Source organism: Phascolarctos cinereus, unplaced genomic scaffold (assembly GCF_003287225.1).
Source record: "Phascolarctos cinereus isolate Bilbo 61053 unplaced genomic scaffold, phaCin_HiC Scaffold_9;HRSCAF=440, whole genome shotgun sequence".
Classification (NCBI taxonomy): Eukaryota; Metazoa; Chordata; class Mammalia; order Diprotodontia; family Phascolarctidae; genus Phascolarctos; species Phascolarctos cinereus.
In genome coordinates this window covers 3,189,204-3,210,126 of record NW_027556402.1, presented here as the reverse complement: position 1 = coordinate 3,210,126, position 20,923 = coordinate 3,189,204, and the positions used below count along the sequence as shown (strand labels likewise).

The window sequence follows — 20,923 nt, the reverse complement described above, 5'->3', positions numbered from 1 at the left end:
CAAGAAATGGCTTAAGAAAGAAACCTTTAAGGATGAATTTTAGATGATGCATCTCTTAATAAAAAAAAAAGCCTGAAATGTATTAAATCCCTATTCCATAAAAAGGATTATGTTCGTCTCGGGACGAGACATTCAAAAGTCTTCTTGCTTTCAAACCTTCTCCAGGGGAACACAACAGGGAAACAAAATCAAAACATGGTCCTCTGGGGAGAGAGAGAACGCAGACTAGCAGAGGCTTCCCAGAAATGCTGGAGAGTCCTGAGGCACGCTGGAGGAGGGACTGTAAGGAGGTAAAGGTGGGAGAGGGGAGCAAGGAGGGCACGAGCAACTGAAGGGCACGTTTGTGAAGAAGCTGGGGGAGGGGATGGTGGCAAGGCTGAAAAGGAGGGGGAACCACGTCCCAACCCAGGCCTGGTTTAGCCAAGAGCAGGAGGTCTTAACCAGGGGTTCACGGAGAGATCCCAAGAGGGTTTTGAACTGTATGTCGAACTATTTTAATCACTGTTTTCTTTTGCATCTTATTTTATTTATTTAAAAGCCTAATTCTGAGCAGATGTCTACTGAAGTGGCTTCACCAGCCTGCCTGCCTCCCAGACCCAACCAATGGTACCAAGCCCTGTCCTCAAGGCCACAGGAAGCTATGGAAGGTCTGCATACAAAGGACCACTAGGGCTCAGGTCTTTCCAAGTAAGCCCATGAGGGAAAGGAGAAGGGCTGCCAGCAGAGTACCATGCCATAGTCATTACAATGGGGAGCAGGAACTCAATTAGGCGCTGACCTGGGGAGCGGAGACCTGCAGAATTCACTAAGCACCAGACACTAGAGTAGAGGCACACGGACAAAAATGTACCAGTCCCTACCCTCAAGAAGCTTCCACTCTAGAGCAAGTTCTATGTGCACATAAGGACGTACACCAAAAATACCAGAAACCTCCAACAGAAAATCCTGCTTGGCTTGTAGGAGCTTCACAAGGTGCCTTTACCCCGCCTTTCCAGTCTTCTCACACCTCCCACAGCACATACGCTTGGAACCAGCGACTGCTGGCCTCCCGGCTGCTGGCTTCCCATCTGCTCCTCACACAGCTCCCCACTCTGGCCATTTTCTCAGGCCGTCCTCCATGCCTGGCTGCTCTCCCTGTCCTCCTCATCCCTAGTGCCTTTTCTTTGAGAACACCCTCAAATGATTCTGTTTGTATCTTGTCTGTACACAGCTGTTTGCACCGTGAGCTCCCTGAGGGCAGGAACCATTTTCTGCCTTTCCCTCTATTCCTGGTGTGAGACTCAGCCTATAGCCAGGACCTAGCTGGCAGACACCGTGTCTGACCCAACAATCGCCATGGTCAGTGACATTCGGGGTCAGGACTGCAAAGCTAGCAAACTGTTACTAGCTCAGCCAACTTCCTCCATTCCAGGTGGGGGAGGCCTGGAAACTTTCCTAATCACTGTATCCTTGGGGTCAGTCACAGTCCACACCACACAGTAGTCAGGCTGGCTGACTACTGCCAAGGTCCCTGCACTACTCAGTCCTTGTGAATCTGCCCAGCAGCAACGATGCCAGGAGATCTAGGCTTCCTCTCCGTGGAGCTGTGCAGCCCACCCACCGCACCCTGAGCCACCAGCTTCGAGGGGAGGGAGCCCCCTCCCATGCCTGTCCAAACTGCCTGACTCGTGATCCTCTCAGCACACTTCCTTCCACTGTCCCCGCACTGGCAGCATTCAGCGCAGTGCCTGGCACGTTAACAGGCACCGAATCAAAACGCCAGCTGGCTGACGGAGACGTGTAGATGATAGCGCCTGCTTTAAGATACATCCACTCACCACAGCGTATTAACCAGCAAGGCTTTTTCTCTCTCGGTAAGAACTCTGTGTAGGCTTTATTCCCCCTCCTCCCCTCTAGAGCCTGGGTGAGCGCTTCACCTGTAGAACGGCAGAGCGGAAAACCAGAAAGCGCCTCTGCAACGCCATCAGCCTCCTCCACCTCCAGGGAGGCCACGACCTCTCCAGGCTCTTCTCCTGGCATTTCCCAGGTGACTGGCGGGTAAGCATGTGCGCACTTTGCCCCTTTGCCCCCAGAAGCAGCTCGGGGGTCTCGCCCTCTTTTTTCTGATGACAGCTTCACAGACAAACTGCCCGCCCAGACCAGAAAGGCCTCTCTGCTCCTGGCATCACAGACTAATGAGCTACAGTGGCTAACAGCGACTATGAGGAGTAAACGAGGGAATGCACCTCTCTCACCCTCTTGTCTGGCTCACCCACCTACTGCCCTCAAAGAACCCAAAGCCTTGGTCTGGAAGTGTCATACCGAGAAATCAGCGAGCGAGACCCAGACGTAATTTAAAATGTGGATTTGTTAGCGCACGGCTGCAAGGGGTATGCACCCCCAAATCAAGCAGCCCCGATCAGGGGTCGAGCTAGGGTTTATATGGAAAAGGGCATGGGAAAGAAATGCCAGGAACACTGATGAGGTAATCCACAGGTGCAGGTGTCTTTGGGGGCTATGGATGGGAAAGTACAAGGAGTATACCGGACAGGGAGGGGGATGGATCTTTAGAGTCTGGCAGGAGGAAGAGTCCTTGGGCTGGCCAAGGACACCCCTCTCCCTCTGTCTTCATGAGAAAATGCTCTGCAACAGAGGAAAGCTTTCTCACAATTAAAAAAATTGGGAGGCTTCCAGATATATGATCTGAGGGCTGGGGCCTGAGCAGCCCAGCTCTGTGTAGCTGTACCAGGGAGAGAGATAAGAGTCATGTTGAGGCCCATGCATGAATAACTGCTAGGCATAGTGTCCTTGGGCTGGGGGGTGGTTGTCAGAGACAGTGTTTCTGAGACTAGGGAGAAACTGGGGCACAAGTACAAGCACAAGCACCCGAGCACCCCATCATTACGGGTCAGGGATCACACAAACCAGACCAGGTGTCCTGGTCTCTGGTATAAACGTAATTATCTAAAGCCATTGTATTGCAAGCTTTCTTATCCATTTGCGTTGGAGGTACGGGCTGTGCTGAGCTATGCAAGAGAACATTTCACTATTGTTTAGGAGGAGAGAGGTCTGGGGCAAGATTAAGCACCAACTTTTGCTTGCCATGGCTTAAAGGGCCCTACTACCTAAAACGATAAAATAATGTTCTGCATTACAGAAGCACATGGGGCAGAGCCCGTGCCAGCTGCCATCCTGGGACCCCAAAACAAGCAGACACTGATGCGTTCTACTCACTGGACAATTCCCTGAGCATCCACATCTGCTTCAAAGGAGGTGAGAATCAAATGAGATCTGTCTGTGAAGAGGCAAGAAGGAGGTGGATGGGGGGGGGTGCTTTGCTCTTAGCCACACAAGACAAGGGGGTAAAAACAAAAAAGAAATTCTAAAATGGAAAAGAGGGATGCTGTGGCAGCTTGTGCTGACGGGGTCTCAATTTTCTCTTCATGAGGTTACCTGCTGAGTCTGAGGTGGGCAGAGGGGAGGTGAAGGGCAGGAGACAAGAAGGAGATATTTGGGGTGACCACCATAACAGAATGAGATGGGGACCATAAGAGATGAATACTCTGAGCGTGGGCAACTGATGGTGGGGCAGGCAGGGCACGAGCAAAGGAAGGTCATGTGCAGAGGGAACGTCATCGACACCTGCATGACGCGAGATGGTAAAGTTACCTAGGAGAAGGGCAGGGAACAGAACGCAAGGAAGCCAGTGAGGAAGGGACTGAAGAGCAGTATGGTGAAGGGTGGACAAGTTATTAAGAGGAACCATCCCAGCCCTCTAGATAAGAAGATAAGATATAAAGAATACGCTAAAAAGGAAGAGATTAAACCAAAGACATACTGATTAAACACCACAAATATCAGCTGAATTTTGTTTGGAATGGCCTTCTGAGGCCCCAGCTCCTGGTCACTCCCTCCCCTTCTCCCTCCTCCCCTGACCCAGGGCAGGCCCAAGGTCCTATCCAACCTATCCCCTCTCCCCCTTCTCCTTCAGTGCCATCTTTCCCCGTTTGAATGCGACCACCTTAAAGGTAGAGACTATCTTGCTGGGGTATACTTGTATCCCCAGAGCTAAGTACAGGCCCTGGCCCAGAGGAAGGGCTTCATTAAATGGCCTAGCAGCTAGCTAGAAATGAGCAACTATGCTGAAAACAAAGCTACCCTGGGCAACAACTCCAGCGGAAGCATTCATTCATGGCACTCCAAACACTAACGAGATGGTCAACAATTCCAATGCCAGCACACAGGTTTAAAAATACACACACAAAACTGAATTTCAGTCCTCAGCTACCTTGTCTATCATCACCTGAAAGTATCCAAATACACCATCAAGTCAGCAATATACCTAACTGTATCCTGGGCTTCCTGGCTGTTGAGGCTGAAACAGGATTATAAATGAACGAGATCTGACAGCCACAATCCAGCCAAATTCAGCTGCGTGCCAGGTAGAATTTGGTTTGCATCTAGAGAGTTAATGCTCCCACTTGCCTTGTAACTGAAAAGAATGTTTTCTTAAACCAAAGAGGAAGAGGCAAATGATGCCTCCTCTACATACTCTACAGAGAAATGATTGCCACAGCAGAACAAGAGAAAATTCCAGTTTTCTACAGAAGCTATGAGCGGCCTGCCAACATCTGGGGCCACAGCACCCAGCCTGCGAGGCCGGAGCCCTTGTGCACACTCACCGATGCACACGTCTATCTTGCCCTTGATAGATGCTTCATGCAGGGGCGTGTAGTTCCAATTATCCCGGGCATTTGGATCTGCCCCCTGGCACAGCAACAGGCTGACCACTTCAGCATGGCCAAAGGAGCAGGCGTTGTGGAGAGGAATCAGCCCACCGTCGTCTCGGGCGTGGACATTGGCACCCATCTGCAGTAAGTGTTCTACCACATCCTTCCTTCCAAAACCTGGAAACAAAGAAAAGGGAAGCTTATATGGTGACCTAGACTTCATCATTTCAAGTAAGAAAAGAGGTAGGAATCCACAAAATAAATAAATAATAAATAAAAACAACCAAATGAATGATTCTTCTCACATAAGTGAGTGAAATATGATGAAAAAAAATTAAAGTTTGTAAGAATAAAATTCAGGATCCCACTCAAACACCGGCTATCCCACCTGACAAAAGTTGAGAAGAAAGCTCTTCTCCTTTGGCTGCTGGCCAACACTGAAAGCACACCTTTCATGTTTTATGTCACTCACAAATACCTGTACACGCTAAAAAAAAACCCAAAACAAACCAAAATCTTTCTCTCCCAAAGTTCCAAAAAACTGAAACTCCAATCACTCAACTTTACCACAGAGAGAAGAAAAGGAAAACAGGTAAATCTGAGAACTGTGGTGAATAAAGAAACAGACAAGATTTTGTGGTACAATGATTGAGGGGATTAAGAAGAAAAAACTCAAGCATGATGCCAAGGTTTCTCTCCAGTCAGAAATCAGTAGTATTATTAGGAGATAAAATGGATAGGAAGGAGGCCCACAGTTCAAGGTGAGCCATCAAAGACTGCTAGATCACAAGTCCAATTTTGGACATAGTAAGAATTTCAGGGGAAACATCTAAGGGGAGAGAGAAAGACAGTAAGAGAGAGAGAGAGCGAGAGAGAGAAAATACATATGTGAGAAGTCAGATCCAGGGTTATCAGTCTGAGAACCACTGACACAGGTAAGAGATGAAATCAGAGTATGTAAGCTGAGTCAGATAACAAAAATCTAGAGCCATATAAAGGGGCAAGGACTGAATCTTTAGGGAAAAGCCCATGGGTTAGGGGAAAGATGAAGGAAAATGAAAATTAAACAGTGGAGATAGCACAAGACTCAAAGGACTTCATGGTCATAAAAAACAAAGAAGGACAGTTGCACAAAATGCAGTCAAAAATGGCAGATCTTGTAGAAAGTCTGAAGAGAAATGACAACTTAGAGTCAATGAATTAAGCAAGAAGGTGATTTTGGTAACTTAAAAGAGAGTGATTTTAGAGAGCAGGGAAAACAATTCAGACAGTTCATTTCAGATACTAACATTTTAGAATGGTAATTTAAGGATCACAATTTCAAAATATTAAAAACAATTTATTTCTAGCCCTTACGTTAAATTTTTCCAGTTCTATAGGTTTGTGTTTCTAGTTCCATGCTAAAAAATTCCCTTGGATTTTCCTTTAAAATTAATGTTGGGTTGTGGCATTTTAAATAAAAAAATTAAAAGGCAACAAGTGGCACTTCCATCATTAAAGGAATGGATCTGCTATCTAAACTAAGAGCTAAAAGGAAGACAGTGCACATTTAAAAAATGATTTATAGCCAGTTTGCTTCTAAATGGATAAAAAGTAGCTCATTACATATCTATTTTACTACACTGGGTCATGCAAAACACATGCATTCTAATATGGTTATTTACAAAGAATATTTCTGTAAAGCAAGTTCTATGTTCTCACGGACTTAATATTGCAAAATTAGAACCGTGCCCGCCTATTCAAGATTCCCAAGATGGAGGTAAAAATGGATAGTGACAAGTCAAAATGTCCAGCCCTCCCAGCCTAGCAGGCCTCCAGAGCATCAGCACGCCCCCACCTATTCACGTGGCCTTTTGAAAGACCTGTACGTGGTACAGCAGAAGAGTTCTATTCCACTTTATTGCGAGTAGTCCTCACCAAACAGTGTGCCTCCATAACGCCCCAAGAACTTTTCTCTCCTATCCTATTTTGATCTGATTATTACACTGCAATGTCACATTTCACCAAGAGATATTATCTAACATGACATACTGTTGCATAACACATTGAAAATTCCACATATTAACTTTACTTAGAACTTGAAAGCTATCTGAACCATAAAAAGGAAGAATGAAACCATCCACCCTCAACATCATATACGGTTTTTTGATTAAAAAGCATCATCTAGGGGGCAGCTAGGTGGCGCAGTAGATAGAGCACTGGCCCTGAAGTCAGGAGGACCCGAGTTCAAATCTGGCCTGAGACACATAATATTTCCTAGCTGTGTGACTCGGGGCAGGTCACTTAACCCCAACTGCCTCACCCCCCCCCAAAAAGCATTAAATACATGTGGCCTCAACTGCCTAAAAAGGCACTAAGGACAGCCTTTGGTTTGTCAACAAGGTTTTTTGACTGTACAGATTACCAGAGCAGCAGGAGAATTTGCTTGGCCTGAGAATTCCAATTCAACAAGGACAAACCAGAGTGGCTGTCCAGAAACCAAGGGCAAAACAGAACTGGAAACTGTGCTCTCAGGCCCCAGGGCAGAACCAGGAGTGAGCCCCACAGCTGCTCGCACTCAGTATCTCCCCAACGCCACCTACGCACCTTGAGGGCACAGACTACTAGTCAATGTCTAACAGCGTGAGGCCCACAGTGGGCACGTTTGCTGACTGAGTCCCCATTCAATCAATCTGAACCTTCTGAAAAGAAGTCCAGTCACGATTCTGAAAAAGGAAACAGAGCACTCACAAGTTTAAACCAGTCAGCGCTGAGATGAACTTGGCCTCAACCAAGTAAAGACCACTTGCCTCCTCCACTGAGCCAGAATCACCAAGGGAAAGAAAGAAGTGCTACAGAACCAATGTATCTTTACCCACTGGCTTCTAGACCAGGACTTGAAGAAGCTACAAATTACCTTCTGACTCACAACACTGATCTGGCCACAAGCCTTTTGACAATCACACTCTTTCTCCACAGCCCTCAGGGGGCCTCAACTTCAGCTCTTCAGATGGTACATTCCATGAACAGCCATACAATAGCTTCAAAAGAATGTAAGAATATTGATGTCTCTGTGTGTGTGTGTGTGTGTGTGTGTGTGTGTGTGTGTGTGTGTGTGTGTTTTAAGGCAACCTGCAGGAAAATTGATGCAAAGAAAAGAAAAAGATGGGCCAGACACACAGGAGAGTGAAGAACGGTCAACCCATATGCTCTACTGCTCCCCAGGGAATATTAAGAGACAGAGAGAAAGGTCGGCAGAACCTTGGGGAGACTTCCGCTAGAGGACTGCAGGACACTGACAAGAGACGCAAGAAGGCACAGAATCCGAAAGCTGGAGGGACCCTCAGTAGCCATTAGGCCAACTTATACACGTACCGGAGCAGCTGTCCACTGCTTCTGAAGACCTTCGAATCCTTCGCCTTTTAAGGCGGCCCATTCTACTCCTTGGACAGCCCGAAGACTTAGGAAGCTTTCTCTTGCATCAAACCTTCACTTGCTTCTTTTCAATTTCCATGCACTGCTCCTGGCTTTGTCTCCTGGAGCACATTTACTGATTTCAATTACTGCCCGAGCACATTTGTGAATCCTTAGGGGTTTGCAAATATCAAGATGAGGAAGCCAACCTGGCTTCAGGGAGTACAAGCACTGTCAAATTAATGTCACCATCTTTTTTGATACAGTAACAAGACTGGTATATGGGGAAACACTAAAGACACAACACCTAGATTTCAATTTCTTAATGCTCTCTCTTAGGACAAGCAGAAGTATTAATGAACAAGCACTTGAGCTCCAAGCTTATGGATGAAACACAGAAGTATTCGTGGCTTCCTAAAGGCAGAGCACGATGGGCTGGTCCAGCTTCAACAGGGGCTACTTGACTAAGCCTTTAAAGCCAAATCACTCTCTGGCTTTCACTGAATGGCCAATAACAGCCCCAGCCCAAGCCTCTGCTGGCTCATTTTTAGGTTTCAATGGTTTATAATGTGCACAAATAGCAACTGTTTTCTGTTCTGGCCAGAGACTTTAAGGGTCTTGCCCTGCCACACCAATACTTCTGTGACTGTAAATTAGGCCATCTTTCGTCTCAGTTCTTACCTAACCCTTTGGTCACTGAAGGGGCACTGCCTCAGACAAACTGAGGCCTGGGAAAGACCTCCACTTAGAGAAGGCCAAGGTCATCCACTGCATCCCTGGCCATCATCTCCGGCCACTGCCAGTCAATGACTCTGGAGGAAAGAGCGAGACTGATGACTCTGCTCAGCTCTGCCTCATTTCAATCCAATTCATGCCCAAGTCAAGACATCACCTCGATGACATCACTGGTCCTCTTTGAGAACTGAGGACAAACAACAACAAAGGCAGAGCAGGTGGAAAGGCTGTCCGCTCATCTCTTTGTACCGATGGCTCAGTATCTGGTTAATGAAAAGGAAGGCAAAGCCCTCCTTCACCAGGAGCTTCACATCTCCAAGGTATAGTGCCATCTTGGTTACTTCTGCTGTCCTTTCCCACCTTCCCACACCAACTTCCTAACCCCCCTGTCCCCTGGCCAAGGGTGATGCCCAGGGCTGAGCTTCCTCATCACCAGTGGCTGTGTGAGCAGAGGGAAAGCAGTCTAAAGGATTACACGCTGGGGAGAAAGAAACGATAAAACCTGGCTACAGAACGGAGACGGGGGTGAGAGCACGTGAGAAGTTAAGGATGGAAGAGAGAGTGTAGTCAGGGTAACTCAGAAGACAGCGGTGCCCTCCACAGTAGCAGGGAAAAGAGAGAGGACGATATTCTGACTCTAAGGTGGAAAGCATTTTCTGTTCTGTTCTGATAGTAGTCCTGAGCTACCACCACGCTCTACATGGCCCATCAAATATTTCCTAAGACGGTTTTTAATTCTTCTGGTCTCCTCCCTCTGGCAACAGCTGCAATTTCTGTCTCCCAGTTGCACCTCCACCCGGATGTCACAAAGGTACCTCAAATCCAACACATCTTTCCCCTTAAATCCACCCTGCCTTCTAGCTTCCCTCTTTCTATCTAGAGTATCACCATTTTTCATATCACCTACAGTGACAACCTAGAGTCAGTCAACAGGTATTTTTAAGCACTTACCATGTGCCAAGCATTGTGCTAAGCTCTGAAGACAAACAGGAAAGGCAAAAGATGGAGCTCAACCTAACAGGGGAAACAACATGCAAACAACCATGTACAAATAAGCCACATGCAAGACATAATGGAAATCATCTACAGGGCAAAGGCACTAGAATTAAAAAGGACTGGGAAAACTTCTTGTCTTAGACAGGATTTTAGCTTGGATTTGGAAGAGGCCAGGAAGCTGAGATGAGAAAGAACGCTCCAGGCATGGGAAAGAAGCAGAGAAAATTCAGGAAGTAGAGTGCCCTGTTCAAGGAAAAGGAAGAGGCCAGCCTTACTAGATCCAAGAGCTCATGGGGGTGGGGTATAAGAAGACTGAGGGCCTCTGAATGCTAAATAGAGGACTTTAAATGTGATCCCGGAGGTGACAGGGAACCATTGGAGTTTACTGAGGTGGACAGTGATGTGGTCAGTCAGAACCACATTTTAAGAAGATCACTTTGGATATGAACAGACAGTTCTCAGATGAAGAAATTAAAGCCATCTATAGTCATATGAAAAAATGCTCTAAATTGTTACTGATTAGAGAAATGCAAATCAAAACAACTCTGAGGTACCACATCACACCTATCACATTGGCCAACACAACAAAACAGGAAAACGATAAATGCTGGAGAAGATGCGGGAAAATTGGAATACTACTACATTGTTGGTGGAGTTGTGAAATGATCCAACCATTTTGGAGAACAATTTGGAACTATGCTCAAAGGGCTACAACAATGTGCATACCCTTTGACCCAGCAATACCACTTCCGGGGCTATATCCCAGAGAGATCATACAAATGGGAAGAAGACCCGTATGTACAAAAATATTCATAGCAGCTCTTTTTGTGGTGGCAAAGAACTGGAAAATTGAGAGGATGCCCATCAACTGGGGAATGGCTGAGCAAGCTGTGGTATATGAATGTCATGGAATACTATTGTGTTATAAGAAATGATGAACAGGCTGACTTCAGAAAAGCCTGGAAAGAACTATATGGTCTGATGCTGAGTGAAGTGAGCAGAACCAAGAGGACTTTGTACACAATAACAGCCACATTATGCAATGACTAAGATTGTTAAACTGAGACCTTCTCAGCATTACAAGGATCTAAGACATCTCCAGAGGCCTCGGGATGGAAAATGCTGTCCACATCCAAAGAAAGAACTATGGAAGTTGAATTGTTATTTTTTTTTCTCTTCTGTTGAGTTTTGTTTCCTCTTTCTGATGGTTCCTCCTATTGGTTTTAATTTTTACTTACAACTTCACTAATGTGAAAATATGTTCAATAGGAATATAAATGTAAAGCCTATATCAGATTGTGTGCTGTCTTGGGGAGGCAGGGGGAGGGGAAGGAAGGGGGAGAAAAACTTTCAACTCAAAAGCATATGGAAGTGATTGTTGATAAATCAAAATAAATTAATAAAATAAAAAAGAAGAAGATCCCTTTGACAGCTGAGAGGAGGATGCACTGGAATGGGAAGAGGCTGGAAGAGGCAGGCCCAGCAGCACCTACTGCAACAATCCAAGCATGAGGAGATGAAGGTTTACACAGGTGGGAGCAGTGTCAGAGGACAGAAGGGAGAACATGCGAAAGATGCTACACAGGTGGAAAAGACAAGACTTGACACTAACTGGAGATAAGGAGTGAGAAAGAGGAGTTCAGGATGACACCTAGGGTGGTTCCCTCCATAATAACAGAGGCATTAAGAAGAGGAGAAGGTTGGGGGGGGGGAAGGAGAGAATTCCATTTTGGACATGTTGAGCTTAAGATGTTTACAGGGCAGCCAGCCTGAGATGGTCCAATAGGCAGTTGGAGATGTAAGACTGGAGGTCAGGAGCCAAAGGTTAGGGCTGGACATCAGCATCGAGACGGTAATTCAATCCACAGGAGCTAACGAGACCACCAAGTGAAGAAGTGTAGAAGGAGAAGAGAAGGGGGTCCAGGATAAAACTGTGGGGAATACCCAACCACTAGTGACCTGTGTGTGTGTGTGTGTGTGTGTGTGTGTGTGTGTGTGTATGCGCGTGGGGGGAGAGAGAGAGAGAGAGAGAGAGAGAGAGAGAGAGAGAGAGAGAGAGAGAGAGAGAGAGAGAGAGAGAGAGAGAAAGGGAGAGGGAGGGAAGGAGAGAGAAGAATCAGGCTGGTATTCTGAGTTCAAGAAGGATAAGGATTTTTTTTAAGGACACTAGATTTACCAATTAAGGGATCACTGCAGACAGCATTTTTACTACGAAAGGAACATAAAAGCTAGTAGGGATGCACAGATTGAGAGTTTTTTGAGGAAGGTGAGCATGTTTGTAGGCAGTAGAGAACTGGCTGGTAGACAGGGAGAGACTGAAGATTAATGACAGTGGGGATGCCAGAGGAGGCAATCTTCTGGAGAAGACAGGATGGAATGGGCTCCCTTACACTATGGTAGAAACTGCCTTGGGAAGGAGAAGAAAGACCACTTCTTTCTGTGAGACAGGATGAAGAAGAAGAAGACAGCAATAGCAAACCTGACTCCCTACTCTCTGATCATACTCTCACCAGCTGCCCTGGGGGCATAGGCCCACCCGTTTGGTTCTTGCCCACCCCTTCCAATTATGGAAGCATAATCAAAGCAACAGGGCCTTGTCAATCTGGCCCAAAGTGTTCTCCATTGGCCACCAGTCTCCTATGTTCACAATCTCCCCCAACTGGAAATATAAACCCCTCAATGGAGAGGTCTTTGCTTTTGTACAAGAATCCCCAACAGTTAGCACACAGTGACCCCTTACCAAAAGCTTTTTCATTCATTCCTTCCTAAGAACCAAAAGCTCAGGATTCATTTACTCAAAATAGTACCTTGTATCTACTGATCAAAAGCCACTTCTGGACTTAACAACATGAACCGATGTCTGGCCAGTTTCCATTCCCACCAAGTTCTAGGTAATTCTCATGTGTCAGCATACAACAGTGCTACGCCCTCTTCGACTGTCACCTTTCTCCACATCAGGTCCAACTACTGTTCATTTATGTTCCCAGAAGGATCGGGTACCCCAGGCTTCCTCAATCATCTGTATCTGACACCCAATTCAACACCACTCTATTTTTATCTTGTAAAAGAATGCACCAATGCTGCCCCGCCCTACGGAGAAACCATCGCAACCCAGATCCAGAGAGAAAAGATGAGTAAAAAAAAGAGGTAACTCTCTTCTCCCACAAAATGGTCCCAAGAGAGGGCTTTTTTGTCTGAGTACTACTAACCTGAAGCTGAGTAGAGGGGACAGAAATGCACTCAATACTGTCCTGTACATGCATGACTTTACAGCATATCTAAGAAAGCCATGAACTAACAAAGACGAGGCATAAATAGCAAAGAAATTCTATTCGAAAATCACTGAAAATGCGTAACAACACAGTTCAGGACTGCACCAACTCTCCCCTCGATTACTGTCCTCCTGCTTGGCAGCCCTGTCCAATGCCTGTCCACAACCTCAGTTCATTCTCCACATGGCACCAGAGAGTTTCCTTAAGTGCGGATCTGACGACTTTCTTACTCAAAACTCCAGGGGCTTCCTTTTTTCTCTAGATTTTTTTTTTTAATCCTCCACAACCAAGCCCCAGCCTTTCATGGCTCTGTCTCCCCTCCATTTTGGAGATGGGTCCCAGGTCAACTAACCCTCATTCTCTAGCCTACTCCACCAGCCCCCAGCTGCCTCCTGACCCTGCTCCTGTGGGTGCCTTCTCCCACAGTGGGGCTTTTTCCAGAACCTCCATTTGGGGGGAGGGCACAAACCAGCCATCCCTCATTCTTCAAACTTAGCACCATGTGCTTTGGCAGAAAGGTCCTTCCCCGCCCCCCCCCCACCACCAGTCACCCACCCATTTTCAGCTATTAATGTGTTCTCTCATTCAACTGTACACTCCTTGGGTGCAACCTAACTACAAAAGGTCACAAAGTAGCAATGAAAGAGAGGGGAAAAGTACCTTTCACAATTACGGATACGGGAAAATTCATAACCAGGAGACAGGGAAAATCACAATAAACAATTGAGGCTATTTAAGATCAAAAGGCTTTTGTCCAAACAAAATCAATGCAGTGAGAATAAGAGAAACAGTCTGATGAGAAAATAATTGACCTCCAGTATCTGTGGTCAGAGGCTGATACCCAAGACACACAAGGAACACTGATTCTAGCATCTAAGTAGCCTCCAAGGGGCAAGAGGTCAAAGGGCAGAAGGAGAAGTGAGGATTGTGAACTATCCCCAAACATGGGAGATGCCTCAAATCACTGGGAGAAAAACTCCATTAAACCAGCCTGAGGCATTGCCTGCCATCGTGCCCTGGAGGAACTGGAGGGACACAGGGACGTCGGTACACTGCTGAGAGCGGCGAACGAGGCCAGCCACTCTGGAGAACAACCAGGACCTCAGAGGAAACAGTCAGCCCACAAGCCCAGGAGGCCCAAGGACACAAAGGAACAGACACAGGGGAATTCTGGCCAGGGTGGCAAAAGTGTAGACAAAGGAAGCATGCATCAAGTGGGAAACAGACCAAACTGTAGGACATGAACGTGATGGAACATTACTATTCTGCTGTAAAAAAAAAAAAGCAAATGTAAGAAATAGGTGTCGTCATTATTACCATTTTACAGCTAAGGATACTGAGGCTGACAGAGGTTAAGGGACTTGCCCAAGGTCACACAGCTAATTAACGACTACGGCAAGATTTGAACTGAGGTCTCCCTGACTCCATGTCCGAGGCTCTACCTAGCTGCTTCTGCTGATCCAAACTGTAGCAACCACAAGCAGGCCCGATCTCCTAACAGATACAATAATGTCAACGTAAAGAGTGCTGTGAGATAAGCTCCAATGACCAGCAATGACTACCAACCCCAGAATGGAGACCAGACCCTGAAGCCTAGCGCCCTCCTCTTGGTAAGAAGAAAAGTGCGGGGCCCTGTGCGTCGGCCCCTTCCTCACGTCCAAACGAGTCGCTGCCATCTCGTGCCTCCCCCACCTCCGCGACATCTCTCAAATCCAAGTAAGCGCCTCACTTAGCTCAGTTTGGCTGCACGGGACAGTGGCGGAGGAGGCTTCAAAGGGAAGCAAGGTGGGCTAGCTGGTGAAAGAATTTACAAGTCAAACAGAAGAGGTTCCATGTCAGCTTCGAGGCCACTGGAGTCTCAACAGAGGAGCGACAAGTTCTGGTGTACCCAGAAGGAAAGTCATGGCGGCACAGCAGTCCTGGGGAAAAGCAAATGATACCGGCATGAACAAAAACTTCAGGCCATACACGCTTTGGGCCCCTTCAGTTTAGGTTTGGCTTGGTTTTTGCACCTTCCCCCCTTCTTCATCTGTCCCTTCGCATGATCACATGCCCCCTTAAGAACCTCTGAGAAATCTTCCTGTCCTTCTCATACCCCCAAACCCATGCTCCGTGTACCACGGCTGCAAAATACACTGATGGAAAGATCTCTCTGGAGCCTCTATGACACCCTGGATCAAAGGGGAACAAAAGAGATGAAAGAATATCAAGAGGGCAGCTCTGTAGAGCAGTATCACTCCTGGGACACAACCAGGGATGGGAGAAAAAAGTCAGTCAACATTTATTATGCACTGACTATGTGTCAGGTACTGGGCCAAGTGCCTACAGCAATGGAGAAAAGGACTGCTGCCAAACAATCACAGTTGTGTGCAGCTTAATTATAAAAAGTAGCTTGGGGGGGTCTGCCAGGTGGCGCAGCGGATAGAGCTCTGGCCTTGGAGTCAGGAGGACCTGAGTTCAAATATGGCCTCAGACACATAACACTTCCTAGCTGTGTGATCCTGGGCAAGTCACTGCACCCCAACTGCCTCACCAAAAAAAAAAAAACCAACCCCCCCCCAAAAAAAGTAGCTTGGTCCTAGGAAAAAACCTCTCTTCCCCACTCCTTCACAGAAGTAGGGGACCATGGGTGCACAACAGTGCACAAGTCATACTTTTTACATGTAATTTAGTTCTATGCAACTTTTTTTTTTCACTATTATAAGGAATGACTGTCTGACAGGGCGAGAGAGGAGGAATACAGAAGGAAATATAAGTGATATAAAAATAAAAGATATCAATAAAAATGTATTTTAAAAAATACTTGTTCACAATCCTTCATAGTACTTGGAAACGCTTCTACTCATTACATGAATAATGTAATTATGAGTGAAAAAGGAAAAGGAATTAGATTCAGAAATATCTTCACAAATTTAAATATGAAAAAAAACACCAACTTAATTTTTGCAAAAGAACATAATGAGCTTTGGTCAAAGTCTAGAAAATCCTAGAGTTTTAAAAATGCAGTTTTTCAAACCCAGCCCAACCACAAAATTTTCTCTAGGCCTCTAGCTAGCAGCCCTCCCAAATAATGTGCCAGTCTATTCACATGCAATTGTGAAGGGCACAAGAATTTCCACCATGAACTCTGGTTTCCCAGCAGGGACTCTGAAAAAGACAGGCTCGGTCACAGGAAAGAGGCAGCAGAACAAGGAAGAGGGGGTGGCTTCACTGCTTTTAGTCTCCAACCTTCAAGCCAGCTAAAGACATGAAGCAGAGGAACCCTCAACTCCAGCACACTTTCTACACTGGTGGCTGGGCAACTGAACTCCCGCACATCACCCCCCACTCCATCCTTGAGTTTAACTACAACCGCTTCAGTGTCTTCACCCGGAAGACACACAGTCAGCCCCCCCTAGATCTTAAGCCTTCCAGAGACCCTGGCACACTGCAAAGCATCCCGGTACTTCCTTGAAAACAAGGTGCCTCTGCCCTCCAATGAACAATAAGGACAGTACTCTATCCGCAGCGGGAGGACAGACTGTATTCTAACTGATGTTGTATACCCACGGATAACACTCTCTAAATGTCAAGTGCTCTCTATAGCACTGACTCCCAGCTCTCTTGATCACGTGCCCCCATTATGAACATGTACTCTCAACAGAGGAATGTTTGTGAAAGAATTGGTCAAGCCTGGACAAGGCCAGCATCGAGGAACCTCACTGGAAGGAAAGAGTCTGGTTCAACAGGAAAAGACTTGTTATTGATGGAGAAGTTATCTCTGCAACTGCCGTCTGGGGAAGGTCAGAAAGACCATCAACTTGGCAATGCTAACCTCAGAATCGGCAAAAAAGAAAAAAAAAAGGAGAAAAAGGTATCAGGTGAAACAACTCAATCTTGAGCTATTTCGACAACTAACTGACCACCAAAAAAACAAAAAGGAAAACAGAAATGGCACAGACACATGACAATCGTGTGGCTTTAAGATTATAAACATAACAGAAAATAAACTCTTTGGAGGGCAAAAGCTCCGTTCGTTTTTTCATCTTTCTAACCCCAGGGCCTAGCACAATGTCATGCAGTCAGCAGAGGGGTAGAAACACTCCTTGCTCTTCAATGGCTCCTCCAGACTCATTCACCCACCACAATCACTCTACAACTTTTCTTCCTTTAAAGTGCAACCCCCCTTCCCCATTCATCCACATCCCTCAGTTCAGATCTTTGTAACAGTAATCCAGGCCTCTCTTCCTCCTTTCTCATTTCAGTTCTTGTCCCACCGTCTTCTTTTCCACTCTGCCTCTTACATGGGAGCCTTAAACACCCACATCAATGTCCTCTCAAACACCACGTCCGCCCAGTTCTACTCCAGTGACCTACATCATCATTCACTTCTATCAACTACAGGGACGACCGTACCTTGGACTTCACTCCAACTGGGTTATCTCCACAACCTGTACCTTTGAAATTCCCTTGACTTTAGAATAACCCCCCAACCTTCCCTCTCTTCCTGCACCTCCTCAGTACAAGCCCTCTATCACTTCCTGTTCAGCTAGTCCAGCCACCCCACTGGAGCTTCACTTTGCTCCCTTCACTAAAAGAATAGTAGTAATAATAACAGCGAACATGTATAGTGCTTCCTGTGTTCCAGGCACCATGCTACACTTTACAATTATCGTCACCTGTGACTACCACAACAACCCTGGGAGGTAAGTACTATCATTATCTACATTTTACAGATTAGGAAACTGAAGCAAACCTAAGTTAAACTGAACTGCCCAGGGTCACTCAGCCAGAAAGCGTCTGAGGCTGTATCTGAACTCAGGCTGTGTTCCTGCTTCCAGGCCTAGCACTCTGTATGCTGAGATAATACTCTGCTCACCCCCCTCCCCAGCACACATGAAATGTGAGCACATCACAAACTTCAAAGCATCCACGTAAACCTCATTTCACGTTGAGTCTCATTCCAGACTAAATGCCAAACATCAATCCCATATCAACAGGGTACTTCCAAGAATCTGACAAAATTCACATGGGGGAGAAAAAGTCAAGAACACCCAGGGAAGTGTCGGAACCTGTCCTCTGTCCTTGACTCTGCTGCAATCTCGTCCTGTCGAGATTCCCACCCTGACATCCCCCAGTTCTGGTGGCCTCTCCACCGTCTGCCTTCTTCGCTCCTGCTCCCACGCTGCTCAAAGTGGGATGAACAAAGTCACACAACTCCCTGGACAAGTACCACCACGTATGTATGATCTGTGCTCCACTGGGCCCCTGCTGCCACCCAGAAGCCTCTTTATTCTCCCCTAACTCACAGGTGAGTGGAAAGAGTCCTGAACTTGGGGACAAAGGACCTGGGTCCCAACCCCGCAAGCCGCCAGTGTCTCCATGGGCTAGGCTCATCATGTCTCAGAGGTGGAGTATGCTCGTCTCAAAAACGTGTTACTAGTATCACCAGTTTACAGTTGAGGGAACTGCAGAAGACAGAAGTGAAGTGACTTGCTCAGAGTCACACAACTAGTAAGTTCCCTGAGACCAGATTTTTAATTTTTTAAAAGTTTTTATTCATTTTGAACTTAAATACAAAAAGACCAAAAAAAAAAAATAACATTTCCACATATGCAAGACAACATAAAAAGATTCACTATGAAACCATGAATTTCCATGTCACACCATTTACTTTAAAAAAAACTATATAATACTACACATCATTTGCCAAACTACCCTGCTTTTCTGTGCTTCCTTCTAAGTTTTTTTGCTCTCTGCTGTGCACACTTTTTGGTCTTTTTCTCCCTCCCTGCCCTGGAGAAGGTCAGCATTAGACACAAATATGCATGTGTGTACGTACATGCAAAACCACACCACACATCCTTCTATTTATCAGCTCTTTCTCTGGAGGATAGCCTCTTCCTTCATCGGTCCTTTGCAGCTGACTGGAGTGTTTACAACACTCAGAATGACTTAGTCATTCCAAGCTCTTCTTAGAACCACACTGTTGTTACTCCATACACCATTCTCTTGGTTCGGCTCATTTCATTCTCCATTATCTCATGTAAGTCTTTCCATGTTTTTCTAACTCAACAGCTTGTTATTCCTTATAGCACAGATCACACACCACAGCTTGTTCAGCCATCCCCCGGTTGCCGGGCATCCCCTCAATATCCAGCTCTTTGCCACCACAAAGAGAACTGCTGTAAACATGTTAGAACATATGGGTTCTCTTTCTGTTTTCCTGACCACCTTGAGAAAGTGCCATGGCTGGGTCAAAGGATATCGAGAGACTTAGGCCTCCCTGGGTACTGTGAGGCCAGATTTCAGCTGGGCTGCCTAGCTGCCTCTTTCAGTTAGAACGAACAGAGCACTGGGCTTGAAGTCAAGAAGACATGAGTTCAAGTCCAGCCTCAGGCACTTCACTAACTGTGATCCTGAACAAGTCATTTAATTTCTGTCTGCCTCAGTTTCCTCCACTGTAAAATGGGGGGTTACGATAGCAGCTATGTCTTAGGGTGATTGTGAGAATCAAATGAGGTAATATTTTTGTCAAGGGATGAGCAGAGTGCACCAGTAGGTGCTTAATAAATACTTGATTCCTTCCTGTCTTTCAGTTCTAAAACTGTGCTCCCATGGAACTACTGTGGCCATTTACTGATTCATACAAACCAAAGCCTATGTTTACCGTATTTCAATCCCAAAGAGATATGAAATCACCTTGGTGTACCCTGTGCATTCTCTGATCAAACATGCGTCCTCTTCTTCTCCACTTCTCAATGTCATCACTGCCCTCAGCCCCCTTCTCTCTTCCTCGACAATCTCCTTCACTCTCACACCTTAATCACCACCTACTGCTTCACAAAGCTGCCTCTCCAATACTGCCCAGTCTTCTCAGCTTCAGAGGATTTCCACCTGGATGTGCCAGCATTCTCTCAAACTCCACCTGTGAACACTTTCTCTTAGTCTTCTCCCCAGATCTACTCCTTTTTCAGGCATCATCATTTCTGTCTGTGGTATGACCATTCATCTGGTCTCCCATGTGCATAATCTTGGCATTATCTCTGACTCTTCTTCATCTCCGTTCCCAAGTCTTTATTCACAGAATCTCAGAGTTGGAAGATGCCACTTAAACTGCTGGTCCATTCCGGAACAAGAAATCCCAGCTACATTATACTCATCAAGTAGCCACCCAGCCTGTGCTTAAAGCCCTCCAGCAGTGAGGGAGCCCATTCCACTTTCTGAGGGTCTTTCCTGCCTCCCAATCAAAGTCTGCCAATTTCACGTTATTACTCCTAAAATTCCCCACTGAGGTGCATTTCTTCCTCTTTCCCCACCACCCTAATAGAAGCCCTCACAACTCCCTATCTGGACTACTGCAACAATTCCCTACCAAGCTTTCATGTCCTCACTTCCTTCCCTGGTCCAGCTGATCCTTATGGGGGATCCCAGCAGGCCACACAGTGACTTAGCTTTAAAATGTACTATTATCTTAGCTTTCCTCTATTTTTGCTTATTTTGTTAAACATTTCCCAAATACATTTCAGTCTGGTTCTAGCTCAATCAGGTAGCATGGTGGAGGATGCCCCTACTCCAGGCAGACTGGTTCGCCCTCTGCCCCCAATATGTCCAACCCACGCTCTCCAACCCTCAAGGTTTTCCCCCAAACTATTCACTCTGCCTGGAATGCTGCTCATCCTCCCTTCTTCCCCTGCTGAGTTCTTTTTACTTTTTTCTGTGTGTGAGGCAATGGGTTAAGTGACTTGCCCAGAGTCACACGGCTAGTGAGTGTTACGCCTGAGGCTAGATTTGAACTCGGGTCCTCCTGACTCCAGGGCCAATGCTCTCTCCACGGTA

General features: G+C 46.3%; 1 protein-coding gene across 5 annotated transcripts in view; it reads right to left on the bottom strand.

Annotated features, from left to right (window-relative positions):
- TNKS (tankyrase) overlaps positions 1–20,923 on the bottom strand; it is a 216,500-nt gene that overhangs the window by 183,225 nt on the left and 12,352 nt on the right. For all 5 annotated transcript variants that reach the window (XM_020976782.2, XM_078148240.1, XM_078148241.1 and 2 more), the window contains exon 2: positions 4,662–4,886. In XM_020976782.2, the coding sequence (XP_020832441.1) occupies positions 4,662–4,886 (225 nt within the window). The remainder of the gene's footprint in view (positions 1–4,661; positions 4,887–20,923) is intronic.